The sequence below is a fragment of the Semicossyphus pulcher genome, unplaced genomic scaffold (assembly GCF_022749685.1).
Source record: "Semicossyphus pulcher isolate SPU_LCO1_2020_fin unplaced genomic scaffold, fSemPul1.0.p SCAF_1, whole genome shotgun sequence".
NCBI lineage: Eukaryota > Metazoa > Chordata > Actinopteri > Labriformes > Labridae > Semicossyphus > Semicossyphus pulcher.
The window spans coordinates 4,684,711-4,703,829 of record NW_027211603.1 but is presented as its reverse complement, the minus strand read 5'-3'; the positions used below and the strand labels follow the sequence as shown (position 1 = coordinate 4,703,829).

The window sequence follows — 19,119 nt, the reverse complement described above, 5'->3', positions numbered from 1 at the left end:
AAGATATTTTGACACTGCACAATTTAGTCAATGAGCTAATGAAGGCGCAGAAATGTCCCTTCATCAGAAATACAAGGACTACAATGTAATTTTAATTAATTCAGCAATTATTATAGGAAGCAGATAAAAAAATATAGAAAACAAATACAAAATGGTGCAATTTTGTTTGTACAAAAATGTAAGCATCCACAATAAGTGAAAGGTGTACATAGTGCATATATTTATTATTAATATTATTTTTGTATTTTTATTGTCTTTCTGTCTTTTCCCTTGTTTTACCCTGTCCTTTACTTTGAGCTGCTGTAACAAGTGCATTTTCCCCAATGGGGATCAATAAAGTCTATCTTATCTTATCTTCATGTACATATAAATATTTGAATTAAATAATAAGTAAGCCCTAATACAGTCCATTCTTGTAGATTTTCATGTCACTTAATGTGTCATGTCACTATCTATCGCCGAATGAGGTAACACAATGGTGACTGAGCCTGTGGCCCACTGATGAAAGCCCAGTTAGTGACGCGTTATACATCAGCCAGCAGTGGTTGGTCTGCCAGAGAGGGTGGGCGGAGCTAAGCGGCTGCTTTTCCTCTCTCTGCAAGTGTTTTGCAAGTAAACAGTAATCTACTATGGCTGAACAAACAAAGAAAAGATCGATGACTACAGATACAACTTCAAAAATAAGTGAAAATCCAAAGAAAAAGAAACAAACTCGACGCTCAGATGAAGGCAAACAGTCTGCAACACTGTCTGGATATCTGGGAAGTGTGCTCCTGCAATCACCGATGGTGCCGCCAAAGAGAACAAAACTCAGATCTTCGACATTACAACTTAAATGTCGCCCATTACCAAAGTTCTAGCATCCCACGAGTGTTGCTTGTGCCAATTCTACTTTCGAAGTAGGAAGATTAACCCCAGAATGTGCCGTATCTCTACACACACAGGCTGGTACAGAGTGAGCACACCGGAGAAGATTATGCTGCAGATGGTACAAGAAAGATGGAGTCAAACGAGAAAGACATGAACAAAGCACAACAAACTAATTTTAAAAATCCAGCAAACAAAGGAGACACAAGCCGGTCTGAGTGAAAGATCTAAGCTGTGCATCTCTCATGTCCGGGTTCGGCTTTTCCTTCATCATGTTGTCTCATGTAACGTGTTCAAGCTTTACATCACTGTCCGCTGTAGATTCACTACCGTCCCTCGGTGCATGAATCACCAAACGTTTCACAAAAGCACCAGTTCCAAACGAGCCTGCAGTGTCCCTGAGGACTCAGCATCCTTGGTACAATGGATTCTAGATAAAGATAATTTATTACAGTTGCTCCTTCTGTTGGAGAGGCTCCCGGGAGGAGGCGGCGCGAGGACGTGGAGCGACTCAAGCCACTGTGAGGGCTCACCATGTTTTATTTAAAGGCCTAGTTAGCTCCTCTTATCATTATAGCACTCCTGAGTCTGAATGGGATAGATTAGAGCTGCTGCTTTATTTCACCTCCTATCTCCGTCTGCTGCGTTACTTCTTGCTCTTGGCTGTTTTTCCCTTTTCTTTTAACTCTTTATTCTTTTCTCATTTTAAGAAACAAGCTCTGCTCCCTTCGCCTCTTTTAACATAAGAAATAAGTGGGCTCGGTTCATCCCTCGTCTTTAGCAGGTTAAAGTGGGGAGCAGGTGAGAAGATGTGAAGAGAATAACAAAGGAGGAAGTGGTTTTAAGTTGGACAAAAAAGTTTTGTCTCTTCTTCTCTTCTGCTGCCCCTAAATCTAATGACTTTAAAGGATATTTCACTACTCATGACAAAAATAAAATCATTTTTTGCTACGTAAAATGTAAATATAGTCTGAGCTGTGTTAAGTCTTGTTTTCTTAAACATGGACAACAGACAAAGGCTGCTGTCACTGTGTCCTAACCAAAGACTGGGTATAAAAAGATGGATGACATGACAGCTCCCTTAAAGTGAAGCCAAACCCTCTCTATCGCCCCCTGCTGACTGGCTGCAGTATAGGTCATAAAGCCCGCCTCCTCCATGTTAACAGATGGGACATGAGTCAAACTATAAAATCAAAATACACGGCAAATAAATGTTACTCAAACATGGTTTCTATCATTATAGTTAGTTCTTATCATACTGATTTTCGTCCAAGTGTTCATTTTTCCGACAAGTGTATTACTAATTAATTATTTGATGCTATAAAAATGATGATTGACAGCTCTGTTGACAAATACGGCTACTGAGGCCGATCTGTTCCGGATTAGCAGAGCAGAGGAGCATCGGCGAGAGGAGAAGAAACAATCACGACAGTCATTGAACTTTCCACACCTGTGAACGTCTGCTTCAGACCAACACAAGAAGCTGTTCTGCTGTGAAATATGGCGACGACGTTCGGTCATTTGGTTAGCGGAGGTGGCTACGGCGGCTCCACCATCCAATCTCTACTGCACAACTTTGGCTCCACATGACGTCACTAGCACAAGATGGCAGCATCTATCACGGCGGTTATTTTGGCTTCCATTTTGTACAGCGCGAGCAGATGGAGACGCGTCGTCAATCTATACAGTTATTGGTTCTAACTAATGCTACGCGATAGTTCCTGGTAGGACACAGTGTCAGCGCAGCAGCAGCGGTTAGCTCCAGTTGACAGGTGTAAATTTAAAGTAACAGGGAGAAAGATTGCCTAGTCAGCAGTCTGCTAGCTCAAAATGTTGAGCCAGCTAACGGTAAGGCCTGAACTATTGCACACAGAAGGGCAGCTGTGGCTGCTTTTGTTCCTGCTCCATTGTTCTTTTTTCTTGTATATTTCCACAAGGAGCAGAAGGGGAAAATCAAATGTTTCTAATCTTATGATCCTTAGCTCAACTATCTTAAGAAGTTAGACGTAGTCAGACTTTAGTCTTTTCAAAGTGTTTAAAAGTTTGTAAAAAATCTTCTTGTCTCCGTTTGTTTGTGTGTGTGCATGCAAGTTAGCGTCTGTGTCTGCATCAAGGCCTCTGCTTGGCTGCGAGGAAACGGTTACAGCTCCTTAATTTGTATAAAATCTGATACTGTTGTGTTTTATAAATATGCACAGAAGCAGATAATGCAGATACTCTAGCTCCAAATGGCCCTTCTGACACAACAGGTCCTTCATTCAAGGTGTCACATGTGCACCTGTCAGACAACATGCCAACTCATGCCTGTGCAAACCTACAGGGAGAATCTCCACATCCCCTCTGTCACTTCACACAGGCCTGTGCTCTTCCACACCATCTGTCTCTGCTGCTGACAAATACTTTTAAGTGCTCCCTGCACATGAAGTGAAGACAGACTCTGAGCACTGAGTCAACTGCGTGTAGGGGAACTGGATGATAGAGCTGTGTCTTTTAAGACCAGAGCTCCAGAAGTAGGAGCTCCTTGAAGCCTCGGTGCAAGAGGGGATGAAGGAGGAAGGAGTTAGGAGGGCGGGTTTGCAGCAGCAATAGTGTCAAAGCACAAGGAGAGGAAATAATAGACACCACAGGAGGGTCTGGTGGCTAATCAATACATGACACAGAAAAAATAAAAGCACCCATTGATTGCATGGTAGGTGGGCAGGAGAGGTGGGAATATCAAGAGCATGTGCCTGTCTAGGTGACTCTTCAGCGTGTTCCCTCCCTGCTGTGAATGCATGCAGGAGCCTGAGAAAATGAGCAGTGATTAAAAATCGACAATGTTTTAATGGGCTGGGGAATAAGCATTTCAAAGCGTACGCTGAGCTTCTTTGCTGCTCCTCTGTAAGCCTGCAGTACGTCTTTCTTGTGTCTCCCACTTGGCTCTCTTCCCACACACATTCTACTGCGAATGTGGCCAATTATACCAGTTCAAGTCAAGTCAAGTTAAGTTGAATTTTATTTGTTTTGCCCAAAATCACAATTTGCCTCAGGGGGCTTTACAATCCGTACGGCATGCAAAACTTTCTTTGCTGAGAACTGTGGATCTTCAATGTGAGCTCATTCAGGTGTGGAGAAGAAGAAGTATGAAAAACAGGCAAATGTGTGGGCGTGGTAGAAACCTGTAAAAGGCCGGTATTAAAACCACACAAAAAAGGGTAATACAAACATAATCACAAATACAACCTGAATATAAGTGTCCAAAAACTCATGATAGAAAAAGTGCAGTTATCAGTAAAATAGAGTAGTTGCCATAGACGATCACAACAGGGTAAATCTGTGTTCTTTCATATCACTGTAACACTAATCTCTGTTTACAGATTCTACATAAAAATGTAGAACGTGGATTTTTAGTACAGGAAGAGTTCTGGTTTCCGTTTGTAGAACTTTAAAGTCTGAGTAGTATTGACCAATCACGTATCAGCAGGCTGCGACGTATGCAGGAAAAACAGTCCGTGAGGAGAGCAAAAGCAGGCGGAATGTAATGCACTGTGATGACATCCCGGCTCCCATCAGGAGTCATCTGACGATGATTTAGCTTCTTATTAATCTCAATAAACAGACATCTGCAGCAAGTTCAGCTAACAATCTGTTCTAGATCTAAAATTTCAAATTGAGACAAATGTCTCATGAAACTGTCACGAAAGTCATTCAGCGTTTTAAGATTTCCCGACTCGAATGCATCACAAATGATGGATCCGTCCTCCGTTCAACAGACTTCTCATTTTAAAGTCGTTTTCTTCTCCTCTTGAGGACAGACCTGACAAAGCTTCATGTTGACTTGTTCCAAATCTGCATCATGATAGGTCAAAGGTAAGAGCCGTTAATTAAAGTCAATCACAAGAAAATCTGTTTCTTTTTGGGCTTCATCCCGCTGAAGTGAGTGCAGCCTCTGTGTGACTTACTGTTTACAATGAAACTGAGCCTCAGCACAAACAGATGAACGGGTGCTCCTCTGGGGGATGGTAGGAACCAAGAAGTGACAGCGTTTATTTTACAGACTGTGGGGGCGAAATTCGCCTCACTTTTGATCTGAACACATGGTGGCTTCTCAAGTTGCTAACTGGACTGTAAACAATGCAGCGCACGGAGAAGGAAGTCTTGTGTGGAAGCCCTTTTCGATAAACACATGCCCAACATGTTCACCATTGGTCCCAAAGGCTATATCGTCGTCAGACTATTGATTTGTTCTGAGATTGCTCTAACACAAATGTACTGATTTAAGCAACACTGATGTTAGAAATAGTCAACAACCTCAGTTTAAAACCCCTTTCCCATCAAAATTAGTGCGTTGACCCAGGTTTTTCAGTAACCATTCCCACTAAGCAAAAAGCCGAGTGTTAGCAGGTTTTTTGACCAGTGGGTTTTCTGCAGCAATATTTTGTTCAAATAAGGTGGAAAGTTACAACAGTATGATACATAGAGATGAAAAAATATATAATATGGTGTGAAGAAATGCGTTGTGTAAAAAAAACAAACATCTTATTTTCCCTCAAAATCCAAAGAGATTTAGTGGCTTTATTGCAGAAAAATCCAAGAAAGGTTTATGATCAAGAAGTGTGTGTGTGTGTGCGTGTCTGTGTCTGTGGAGTGTCTGTGGAGTCTTACCTTGAACAGCCCATGCTTGTGGCTGTGCTGGCCCAGCCACACTCCGCTGCCTGGGGTGAGCTCCATCTGAGGAGGGTCTATCACTCTCTCGTAAATCCTGCCAACAACAAACCAGAAGAGAATGTTTGGTTATGATAAAGACGCACACACAAACAGGTTTCTCCTTTTGTCCTGCTCTGGAAGAAACACTGATCCAATCCAGCTGAATAACAGAGCAAATCCAACAGACCGTGTGCACGTCCCCTCCCTGCCTCCCGCCCTCCCCTCTCCCCCTCACTCGCCCTTCATGAGAGAGCGAGGAGCACGGGCTGCTCTCCTCAAGCATGACAGCCTGTCTCGCCTCCACGGCTCTCTAACACGGTATTGATATCTGGACGTGGGATGTAGGCTGGATTAACTGCCCGACGCCTGACGCTGACACAAACAGGCTTTGGCATTATCAAGGCAAACATCCTGAGCGTCGTTCAGCACCATTTTTCCTGCACTGAGGTGGGCATAACGATGCCGGCGAGCTCCGATGGGCCTCTGTGAGGATGTCAGGGAACAATATGTCAGTTTTTTCTCCCTCCTCCTCCTTCTCCTTCTCACACCATGAGCCCATGCAGAGAGACACACTCAGAGTAGGAAGTTGATTCCTGTCTTGTTCTCTGTTTCAGCTCTGTTGGAAGGGCATTGTGTGCTTTGATCTCTGACAGAGGAATTGCAAGAATGACTTAGACAACATAATGGGCTTTAATGTACTTTAAAAAAGGAATGTTAAGGAGTCATCAAAGTGAGGAGGAAGTCCAATTTCTTCTTATTAGTGGTGCAGGCTGTTTCCCAGTCTCCAAAACAGAGTAGAAGAGAGGAACTATTTGTGACCCACATCCCAGTACATACCACATGCTTTAGCTTACACTCTCTTCAACACTGAGTGAAATTACATCATATAAAAGTTAGCTTGTGCTGCTAATCCCTGCAGCTCTGCGGCTTTCACACAGTTTCACATCTTTTGGTTTTGATTTGCCGCTACATAACTTACCTTGGAGTTGGATGTATGTAATTTTAAGGCCGGAGATAGACTTGCAGCTTGGCCTCGTGGTCCCGTACCGGCTGCCTCAAGAGCTTAATTGTTCACATACTTGTCTGTGTACTACACATGTTACTGGAGGATACTGCAAGAGGGCACACCAGAAAGCTCAGGCTGTATGCAACTACCGTATGTTTGTTAACAACAGACACGGCGACAGTCGAGGAGGTTTCTATGATGTTAATTCTGAGATGACGGCAGAAAAAGCGACAGTGTTAGTGTGTTCGGTGGACATAACACACAGCTCCACACCGCTCCCACTCCGTTTCTCCAACATTTTCCTCCGTGCACGGACCTAATGGTCCCGGACTTGTTTCCATTTAGCTCTGCAGGTTTCCACTCTAACTTCTAAAATGAAACTTGTCTGTTTCCAGCTATTTTGACAGCCATGTTTGTCGCTGTGCGCGATATGCCCTGATCCAATAAAGGCAGTTTAAACTACAGCCTTGGTTGAGTGTGGGTGAGCCTGAAGTAAGCCCAGTGGATTCTCTTTCTTGACATATTTGTTGTAACCTGCACATTTTTATTGGGCTGTCTTTATAAACTGTGTCAGTTGAATTGTATCTGGCATTTGCAGTGTGTTAGAACTTATCACATTTCCAACACTGAAGGAATCCTAACCCACAACAAGCTCAGTACCGTCAAACAAACTGGCGATAGCTCCGTTTAAAACTCATCCTGACGTCCTGCCTCAGCCAAAGAGCACCGGGGAAAACCTGAAACTGTTTTATTTATAAGTGTTTTCACTGGCTTTGATCACCGGGTCCATTTGTTTTGCAGAGGATGAGATACTCTGGATAATTCAGCTCTTGGTAAACACCTCAGGAACGATGAATACAAGGTCATTTTGAGATTCTTTGTAAAGTTTGCTTGCCCTGCTGTTGCTCCTGCATTACTCTGTGTACAATGACACAGCTACGTGCATGGATACAACTGATAAAACGCTACTCAAAATGGGCTCTTTTTACCGAATGATTTGAATCGTCAACTGTAAGGATGCTCATATAGAAGTGCTTCAATGCTGTTTAGGCTACAGTCAGACATCCCACCTGCTGGGCGAGCTGTCACTGCAGTGGAGGATGTAGAGGTCATGCAATTATACTGTACTTTGTCTCCCCCAACCAACCTTTGTGTCTATTCTCCCCTTATCTCCCCCTTTGCCAGCAGCTCAGCAGTGGGGAAAAGGGGGAGTTTCACGCTGGGAACATTGGATAGCAACCATGCCAATTAGAAAAGGGATGCACCCTCAGGCATATTTGCACGCTCTGACACCACAGACTGCAGCCATCAACAGCTAATTATGGAGGACATACATAAGTCAATGTTCTTTACAGTATGATAAACGGCACTCTTCTATCACCGTGGTGCAGGATTCAATGAGTAATAGCTACAATTTACAACCGAGACAATTTAAGAAAATATGATTGAATGCAATGAATGTGTTGAGAACATTCACCTTCCCCACAGTGGTGCAAATATCTACCATGCAGGTGCTTTTGGCTTTCCACTTCCTACAGCTGCAAGTTCACATTACAAGCATTCAACCAGCAAAAACGTTACGTCACGGAGCAGTCCCTGGAAATGCAATATATTTGTCACTGAGGTTAGTGCTGACAGGGATCATTCATCATTCAGTCATTCTGTAGCAGAGGGTCAGTTATAAATACTGCAGGAAGTACTGCAACAACAGCTTTATAAGTCATCTGAGTCAGAATCAGAGGAGGCAGCAGGAGGGACCTGAAAACATTCATTTCAATTGGTCACTGAATGGTTAATACTTTGCTTACAATATCTTAGTAAGCAGTTAGAACACATGTTAAACCCCTAACTGTTCTCAAAGCTATGAATGCCATGCTAAATGATTTTTACGTTCTGTAGTATAAGCTAGTGCTAACTACAGTCGCTTCAGTGAAGCTCAACACCTACCAACGCTGGTGGCCAACACTTCACTCCCTCAGCCTAAAAACAGAGCATTGCGCTCATCAATAATGTGTTGCGCTAGCGTTGGGTGTAAACAGCCGGATGGTTGCTGAGTGACTACTCTTATGATTAGTTTGCAGAATTTCTTGGATCATTTTGGCAGTAAATATCCCATCCCAATTCAAACCCAATATCAGAAGGGTTTTCAGACAACTTTAATGAAAATGTAATGTCATTTTTTATACTTTAGACTCTAAATTACATTGTCAGAAAGCTACTGTGGGTTTGGGTTTCCAGATTGTTGCCACATCTGTGACTTCAGGGAAGCAGGAGCATACCTAAGATATAATCTCGAAGATCTCCGTTTCGTTCTCTTTGGCGGCACATATGGTGACAAACGATTATTGCGGGAGCACTCTTCCCAGATATCCAGACAGTGTCGCATGCGTGGTGTCCACGGTTGGCTCCGGCTGTAACTCTTGATTTTCCTCGCTGACGGTCGCTTTCCTTTTCAGACTGTTTGCTTCATCTGAGCGTCGAGTTTGCTTCTTTTTCTTTGGATTTTCACTTATTGTTGAAGTTGTATCTGTAGTCATCCATCTTTTCTTTGTTTGTTCAGCCATAGTAGATTACTGTTTACTCGCAACACTTGCAGAGACCGGAAAAGCAGCAACTTAGCTCCGCCTACCCTCTCTGGCAGACCAACCACTGCTGGCTGATGGAAAACGCGTCACTAACTGGGCGCCGCTTGTGATTTTTTTCAGCGAAAGTTGCACCAGACACCCAGTCTGTAATACTGCAAATGCAAAGGCTTTCATCAGTGGGCCATAGGCTCAATCACCGTTGTGTTACCTCATTCGGCGATAGATAGAGACTTAACAGACATTTATTTAAATGAAAATATTCGAGATTATCACTTTAATGATCGAAATTGAAAGCTTATTTTGAATAACTTTCTATTTAGAATCAAAATCATGACACCCCTATGATTAAAACATTATTTGTTTGGTAACTGTGTAAAAAGATACATCAGTTGCTCTTCTGTTGTATTCATTACAACACAACTGCTGAGAGAGTGCATGCTGCCCCCTCAAATATAGCAGGCATGACCAGAAAAAACGAGGGTCTTAACGATGATAACTTTAATGTGGGATTAGCAATGGTACTCTGCTTTTGCCAAGTCACTTACTATCTACTGCACAGAGGGAATGCTAATCAATAAAAGCTACTTGGACGTGAAGTGGCTTGCAGGGAATTCATGATACCGCGGAGCCAGATGAACCAAACCTATCACTTCATCCATAACCAGTAAAATAGGGCACTGCTCCACTTCCACACAGCTCCTCTTAACCTTTATCGCTGTCTGTGCGGATGTGGATGTGAGTGAGGGAGAGAGAGACCCACATCTCGATGCAGAAGAAAGAGCCAGGCAGGTGTGAAGTGACTCGGCCATCATTCATCCGAATGGTGAGGCTGAAGCAAAGAGAAAACCCTGAGATGTGGAAAGTGCTGCATTATGGCCGGCTGGAGCTGTGGAAGCACAGTGTGCCGGAGACTGCATAAATCCACATCTTACTCCATAACACATATTTTGTTGACAGTCCACTTCAATAAGCTGCCAGGCTACCTCGTTTCCACCGATTTACCGGCTGAATTGAATAAACTACATTTAATCTGGGGCAGTCAGGATGTGAGCTACACTGGCTGGCTGTTCCCCATATTTCTGCTTAAGCCTCTGATAAGCAAATACATTTAAAAGCCTTATTAAACATAAAAAAGCAACAAACGCTATGAAAAGCCGTGTCCGTCTATCTTAAGGATTACAAGTCAGGAAATTCTAAAACTAGCAGCTTTCATCTTGAAAAGTGAGGCCCAATATTTGGATCTTTGGCAGCCGTCATGGCTCCCCTTCAAAAGAACAATCTCAATCACAGCCTTCATTATTTGCTCTGCCAATATCTGTCGGCCACACTAAACTCCAGACCACTTCCAATTTTCCACTCATTGAGCTTGAGACTCTTTCTGTCATGTTTGTGTCCTTCCTCTGCCAGAGAGACAGAAGTAGGAAATGGAGAGTTGGAGTCCCCATTGAATCAGTCTCCTCAACGTGGGACGCAATTCTCAGAGCTCACAGTTTATCCCCCGCCAAAAGCGCCAGCTGGGATATGTCACATTCCTGAAGGCGGGTGGCAGATTATTAGTTACTGTGGTAGTTTGAACAGGAAGTAAAAAGAGTGTGTGTAAATGGGGATGGGGTTTGCGGTCAGATTGGCTACTTGACACAATTTCAAGGTAGCGTAATCTCACTAAAACTCAGTAGACTTTAGAAGACATGCAAGAACATGCAAGAACTGCTTCACATTGTTGTGGGAGAAAATCGAGCCAAAAGGAATCCTAGTTCACATTAGTTTGTTATCATGTTGCTAATAATATACCATTGTATACTTAGGGCCTGTGTCTGCACGGGCAGAACCTATTTTCACCCAGTGTAGTTCAGCGTTTTCAGCTCGGCATCAGCTGTTTTTTTGTCGCTCTCTGTTGAAAATAGCCCAACTTTTGGAACACCACTACCCTCGTCAATGTCTCTTTTCCCTCACTGACCAATCAAAATCAAGAAGGGGCGGTACTTCATGTCTATCTATATTAACTTTGTCAGCAATAATGGCAGAGGAGAAGCTAGTCCTTTCCTTTATTTCGTGCGTACAATTTCCAGGTGTAGAGCTGCTGCTAACGCCACAACCTGATTCCTTTACATCGTTTTTACGTTTTCTTTGTTAAATTTCCGTGAATAAAAGCAAATATTAAGCATACAGAGCGATTTAAAACAGATGTAACGGTCACTACTAAGGGAAGCGTAGTGCCGCCAGACAACTTTCGTAACCTAGCAACAGTAAGCGCCGGTGAAACACACTCTAAAATGTGTTATGTTATAATATTTGGCCTTTAAGAATACTGTGAACTTCATAGTGAAACTCTGGTTTGCATGAGAGTGGAGACATGACGAGCCTGTACCGAAACAGAAGGAAAAATTAAGGCTGCCAACAAATCGAGGTAAAAGGTGGCTACAACTTGGTTCTTAATTAACACACAGATATTTCACATGGCAGGCCTGTCAGCAGCTCGCATGCACCAACCCGAGGGGCTGTACCTTTCAAATATTAAACATGTCTATAGGAGGACAGAGGGTCTATGTGATGCTTTGTTCCATTGTACTTCACTTCTTTGTACAAAGAGAGAGACGGTGAAGGATCTGAATAAAGATTCAACAGGCCCTGTGCTAAAATCGATGTATCGCTAAAATCGCTAAAATATGTGGTCTCCCATTCAGACAAAACAAGGACACATCCTCCAGACTTCAACTGCAACTGACCCCTAACTCCTGACCACACCAACCTGTTGAACTTCTTTCTTATTAGACATCTTTAAAGGACCCTTTTCTCTGTCCTCTAACGCCTGTATTTGCCAGACTGCTATAGAAACTATCTGAAGTCTAAACAGTCATCCCGCCAGTGTTGTTACTTTTATTTTGTCTGTTCATGTATCCTTACCCGTGTGATACATTTACATTTTTAGCACTTTTCAATTTCCCTGTGAATTATCTGCTTTTTATGTGCTCTATAAATTATTACAAATTGCTAGACTACTATCTGACTGATTTACCACTTTGCCACCTTCGGCCTCTATTATACCCATCAATCTGCCACCAACCTGGTCTCTGCTTATATACCACTGCTATGAAACAACCAGGCTCGGGGGGTAACGGACTACAAGTAACTGCGTAATTAGGATACAAAAAGGCAACTGTAAGAAAAAAAAAGAGGTCATTAGGTTACAGATACATTTATTAAAAATTGGCATTACTAGCAGGATTACAATTTTAAAGTACATTTTAAAATGAAGACAATATAATACCAAACGTGCTCTATAACATTTAATTTCTAAACCTTCCGTCTGACTGTCTCTGATAATACCATGCACCTGCGGGCGCATGTTACGACACCTCACAACACACAAGTCTCTCAACAACCGCTCCTCAAAGTTGCCATCAACAGTTTATGTTTGCCCTGGCCTGTGGTGAAAAAAATATATTTTCACTGGCTGGAAATGGGAGCAACATCGCAGCGCAGTGTTCTGCCTTCCAGCTGTGAAAATGCTGTCATTATCCAAGGTCTCGACATCTAATTTAAAGAACATTCACAGTTACAGTAAGACCAACCGCTAGCTGCACAGAATTCCAGTTCAAAATGTCGTCTTCTTGTACTACTGAACAACAGTTTGTGACTCTGGTGATGGCCACGGCTGGGATGGTGTTAGTAAAAACCAAAGCTCCAGACTGGAATAAGTTTACTTGAAGTTTGAGTGTGAATAGCATACTTAACAAAGTACATTTATATGTGCGTAATTACCGCTATTAATTTAAACAGGCATTCGCTCATTACAAGTGTTACGAGTATTGACATTTATTTTCTCTTGTCTTTAATGGCAGATTTAGTATTGAAGTCATCCAAAAGTAACCGAAACTAACCAGTTGTGTTACTTTAAAATTGTGATACTCGGATTTGGTTACTGATGACATTTTTTTTACAGGTAATGAGTAACTGTATCGGAATACATTTTACCCTTCCACCCTGGAAACAACAAATATGATTTGAAATAAATCCTGTCTGGATTACGCATTTTATTATGTCACCAGCCAGCTCCGCGAATTCCGCTTTAATTCATCCTGTTTTCGGTCGCTGGTTTCGGGATGTCCAGAGTGCGGCACCGTACATATATTAATAAGGAGAAGTTTTGCCGCATGTTAAATACAAGGGAGTGGACCTGTCTGACCTAGCCACCCGTGGACCAACGCTCCACGTGCGACGTTCCACGACAGTAGCTTCTTCCACATTCCCAGCCTCGTCTCCTGGCACTTGGCCAGCTCCCGCCTTCTCACGACGTTCTGACGGTTTCATTTCAGTAATTGTGCGACGAAGACAAATGACTAAATAATCCACCAACTAGAAGAAAAGAGGGCCATACTCTGAGCTTGACTAGCCGCTCTCTGAGTCACCGCCAGTCACTGTCATCCCGTCCCGTCAGCCCTGGCAGCCATTCATCTGAACTACCAACCAATCATCGTCCATCACCCTGCATAGCGTAACTGCCAAATCATTGTGTGGGTGGTACTATGACAATTAGCTTAGTGAGGAGAGGTTTTAATCACAACTGAAAATGTAGTTAATACTGTAGCATGATCAACTTTAACCAAAAGGTTAAAGAAAATCTCAATATCGTGGTTTAATATTGGAAAAAGTCGTGCTTTTCGTGTCTTTACTTTTTCATTATAACTCAAACTGTTGCCTTTTCCCACAGGTATTTTCTTGTATCATAAATCAAACCACCCACAGAATGAAGGTCCTGAATATTGTACACCCACACTTACCAACCCCATTCAAGTCCTGTGCTGCACAAGATCATAGCACTTTGTGGACCGGGGAATGTAATGTGCACAAGAAAAATGTTTCCTTCAAAAAAGCCATTAAGAAAAAAAACATTTAGCAGTGTAAAAATATTTGTAGGAGATAGCGTCGCTTGAATTTACTCTTCTAAAGCTCCTTTCTTCTTCCTTATGTCCTCATGTTCCAGGAGGATTTTGTTTTTGTCTTCTTTAAGATCTCAAGCTGTGTCAGAAACAGTTGTGAGCCTGTGAAGCCCATTTAAACGCTCCATGTGATATCGCACTGTAAACGCAAACTTCCCTTGACTTTCCTTCAGTCTCAGTGCCCGCGGTAAATGGCTTCATCATGTGGTCTTTCAGCTGAGCCAGCTAAGCCTAGAAATTCATCACGATACCACCGTGGAGTACAAGTGCAGTACACAATCCAAAACACACTCGAGGAAGTGGGTACAAATGAGGACAGAACTAAAGTGAAGATATAATGTGAACAAAATGTACAAGAATTACCAGGAGACAACCTTTCCTTTGTGCATACAAATGATGCCGCACTAATTCTAATGTGGTTAGAATAATTGGGCTGATTCTCAGTTACAGTCCATTTACTGAGCTTTGGATATAAATTGTGGCTCATTTACATGTGAATGTGTCCTCTGCTGTACAGGAAGAGCTACTAATCAGCACTTTCCCTCTGCTAATGTGTAATATTCTCTTATTATACCTGTGTCTACCAACATATAGTTGCAATAAAACTTGCAGACCTAAATCATCTGCAGTACAATAGCATATCAGATCTCAGTGCAATACAGAAAAGGCTTATTCTGTGTACAATTCAAAACTCTCCATATTCCACCAGAGTAAGAGAGAGAGCCTGACAGCGCCTATTTTCTTTCAGTTCAGCGTCCTCAGCGGACAAAACGCCCTCGCCATTCAGCTGTTTTTTGTCGCTGCGCTCTCAGTTGAGAGTAGTTCATCTTTTGGAACACCGCCGTGCTCGTCAATGTCACTTTTCACTCACCGACCAATCAAAATCAAGAAGGGGTGGAACTTGAGATATCAACATTGTCAATAACAATGGAGAAGCTAAGCCTTTTGGTTTTTTGAAGGTACAATTTCCAGAGCTGCTGCTAACGCCAGGACACGATTCCTTTCCATCCTTTTTATGTTCCTTTATATAATTTCCTTGAATAAAAGCAAAGCATACAGAGTGATTTAAAACATACCTACCGGTCACTACCAAGGGAAGCGGAAGTGCTGCCAGACAACTTCCGTAACCTAGCAACAGTAGGCGCCGGTGAGAAGCGTTCTGAAATTGAGGTCGTGGGCGCTGCTGGCGCATAAAAACGCCAATAGTGGACACAGATAGGAACACACAATAGGAACCTTGAATCTCAAAAGTTTCAGGTCCAAAAAGTGAACAGTGTTTGATAGACCTCGTTCATCATTCATTCATTCCTGCAGTTTTCAATAGTGCAGGGTGAAACAGAAAAGGAAGGAGCAGCCTCGCTGAGCTGTTAGGAAGAAGTGCTCTAGGCTGCTCCTTAGCAAGGTAACCAACTCAATCAGGCTCGACTGTGGGGTGGAAAACATGTGCTGCTTTCAGCATGTAACCTTTCAAGGTGGTTCATGACATATTGGAATAAAACCAATTATTGACTGACAGCTTTATTAACAAGATTTTTTTCTGATACTCCAAATGCAATCGGATTTGACTTTGGACTTTAATGTCACAACACTAAATGCACAATCAATTCACACTTTAATTATGAAAATGAAGCATGCCAATCAGACAGTACAAACATGGGCAGCAATAGACAATTTAATCCTGATTTAATGTAACATGTTCCAACAACGACAAGTGGAACCAGTTGGCAGTTACTCTTAAGGAGTCCCCAGAGCAGTTGGCTCTGTGTATAGGTTTCCAGTATATTGTATACTCACACAAATGCAGACAAATGCATGTACGTATGCACATGTCAAATACAGGTCTAATATTGGTTGAGACCAAACAGGAAGATAAAAACAAAAGGACAAAGTTCATTCGTGCATGGTGCTTTCAACCATTTGATATTAAGTGGAACTGAGGGACATTTTGGACTTTGTCCTTGTCTGCTTTTGTATGTATTTGTGTTGTTTCGGGTCTCTATTATTTTCATTTTTGTGAGCACTTTGTAAGTTTGAAAAATGCTTCTGCTTTCTCCAAATTTGCTTGGCCCATATCTGTGGAATTGTCTGAGTGCACCTCTGCGTCCACCTTTGCACCGTTTACCCTTGCTGGCTACAGACAGATGGAAGGTTCATCAAAATAAGGCGACATAAAGAAAATTGTTGGTGTTTTTGATGAATCATGGGTGATAGAACTTGCACTGAGAATCTCAGAAGCACTTCCGTTTGGCACAAAGTCACTCAGCTGCCAATGTGTGAGTTTGTCAACAGGAAAAGACTTTGAGCAAATATTGCAATGTGCAAACTTTCTCTTCCCTATCCCTGCATTCATCTGAAGGCAACAGGACATGTGTGCATACATTTCTACCATTTGTGTTACTATAATCAAGCTGATTTTGCGGTAGAGCTCGATTAGTCGATTAATCTGTTAGTCAATCCATGCATCCATTATCTAGAGTATACCACTTATCCTGTTCAGGGTTGCTGCTCTGACTGATCGGCAGGCAATCACAGGGCTGACACATAGAGACAGATGACCTTTCACGCTCACATTCACACCTACGGGCAATTAAGAGTGACCAATGAGCCTAACGAGTTGGATTTTGGGAAGAAGACGGAGTACCCGGAGGAAACCCACGCATGCACGAGGAGAACATGCAATATCCACACAGAAAGGCCACCTACGTCCCGAACCGGGATTCCAACCTGGAACCTTCTTGCTGTGACGTGACAGCGGTAACCACTGCACCAGCGTGCAGAAAATTCTGGAAACTTTTTGAATTACTGAATGCTCCTTAATTTCATTTTTCAATCTTAAATTATCTTACACAGAACCTAGTCCTAGTTTCCTGAATATCCCCGTAGGGGTCAGAAAAGGATTATCTTAGTTCCAGTTTCTTAAGTGTGATGATTGACTGCTTATCTGTGTTTGTGATATGTCACTGAATATGGAAGTTCAAGTCAAGTCAATTTATTTATTGTCCCAAATGGGCAATTTGTACTGCAGCAAGCACAAAAAAGACACATAAAACATACATCATAGAAACAGTCGATGTAAACAAGTGTCCAGAGTGACTTGTACATATGCATAGGTGAGAATTGTCATACACACTCCTCTGGAACAGGCGTGTCAACCGTAACCCCGCAGGAGCTTTAAAAACAATAATGAAAACACTGCACTGAGCAGCGTCACCATCAACAGGACACGACATACGACATATCATCATCTTTACTGATTGACATCTGAGTTACTGTGGATCATCACTACAAATATAATGTACTGTACAGCAATGTTAAAAAGCATAATTGTCACTGTAAAATCATCATCATTATCCACACTAGCTCATCAGCAACAATAGCAATTACCTCTTCTTGCCATCATTATTCAAGGCATGAATGGAGAACAGAGTTTTGGATACGGCAACATCTCTTTCCACTAAAATTATGATCAACATTTTTCACCATTCTGTGACATTGTGTCGTTAAAGTATTGTTCAATGAAATAATTGCGAGTTTAATCAATTATAAACAAAATTGCTGATAGTTGAAGCCCGGCTCCTCTGTTGTGTTACAACGTTTGTGTTGCTGATATGGAAAAAAGCAGTTGTGGTGAGCTTCCTGACTCTCGTCTCTTCCTTGACTCCAGCTGAAGCACTACTGTAGCCCACATTCAGGCAGCTGTCAGTGCAGCTCTGCAGCGTCTGCTTCTAAAAGGGCAACTGTCAGTCTCTCTCATGCTTCTTAAGTGCTGCGAATGAATCGGACTGCGCCATCTCCACTCAAACTGGAGCTCCGCCACCCACAGCGGTTGAAAGACGGCGGCATTGTGCTTGGAGGTGGCAGCCCTGCGATTTGAGTCAATATTCCCGTTCAGTGTTGAATCCAGACTTAGTCGTCTTCCAGTAGAAATGAAGGTGTAAAAAAATCCCTGATGGATGAAATAGGTGCAAGACGGTATTTCTTTCTAATTACGAGTTGTTGTTTTTTAATATATTGGCAATGCAAGATTTATCGTGTTCAAAAAGCAGAAAGAAAAAGAATTTAAAAAAAACTAGAGCATCCCGAGCGCTGCAAAAGGCACGGGAACTGTTGCCTGAAACTAGAGCACATTGAAATAAGAAGGCAGATGTATCACATTTAATGGATAAAATGACCCAAATTCCTCCCCCCCTAGCTTGTCGCAGGGGATTGGACGGGTTTTACCTACACTATGTAGATAAAGATAGAGTCTAATCTGGCTTTGTCACCTAATTCCCAAAGGAACTGTGCAACTGCTTCCTCTCTTGTCTCAGATATCTGTAATTACTTCACCTCGACGATGACCTTATCTGTTGGTAGAGGCTCCTGTCTTTTTCTGATAAGACACGTCTACTGTAGCTGCAGATATATTCAAGAAACAGACAGAAAAAAAGGTGACGGTAGGACTGTGAGAACGCTCGTGTATGTCCCCTGGGTCTCCTTGTCGCAGGAAGCCCCTCCTGTCCTCCTTCCTCTGCCTCACTGCCATCTGGGGCCCGAGCTGGGGCGCCGGCCCACATGAGGCGCGCGGGACCCCGCTGAGCTCGGTGCAAGGAGGCTACAGTAATGACACACTCCATCACACCTTACACAAGGCTGCAGTGAACTCCGGACTCGGGAGGGCTATTGCGGGGGACTAACAGCCTCAGATCAGCTCCTTAAAACAGAGTCAAAGAGTTGAACAGCAGGATGATGGAAGCTCACACAGGGCTAATGACAGCATAAGGCTATCAGTGTTTGTCTCACAAATCATGAGCCGGGTCTGCATTCGTCACACAACAAGATGATAAGGCAGCTGTAGTAGATGACCAGGTAAGACACTAATGACTTGTTAATGCAGAGCAGCAAAATAAAAGAGAGATATTGGAGAAAATAATGGTGTTCTGCTGCTCTGCAAGTCTAAAAGGATACTTAATCACCTGCATGTCCCCAGTTTGAATCCACTCAGGGATCTTTGGTAAATGCAACCTTCAGCGTAATTAGTATATTTTTATTGTGT

The 19,119-nt window shown here is 42.7% G+C and overlaps 1 protein-coding gene across 1 annotated transcript in view; it reads right to left on the bottom strand.

Annotated features, from left to right (window-relative positions):
- The window catches only part of LOC138605202 (protein kinase C-binding protein NELL1-like), a 317,647-nt gene that overhangs the window by 205,602 nt on the left and 92,926 nt on the right, over positions 1-19,119 (bottom strand). Inside the window, exon 5 of the mRNA XM_069677358.1 lies at positions 5,512-5,608. Coding sequence (XP_069533459.1) covers positions 5,512-5,608 — 97 coding nt within the window. The remainder of the gene's footprint in view (positions 1-5,511; positions 5,609-19,119) is intronic.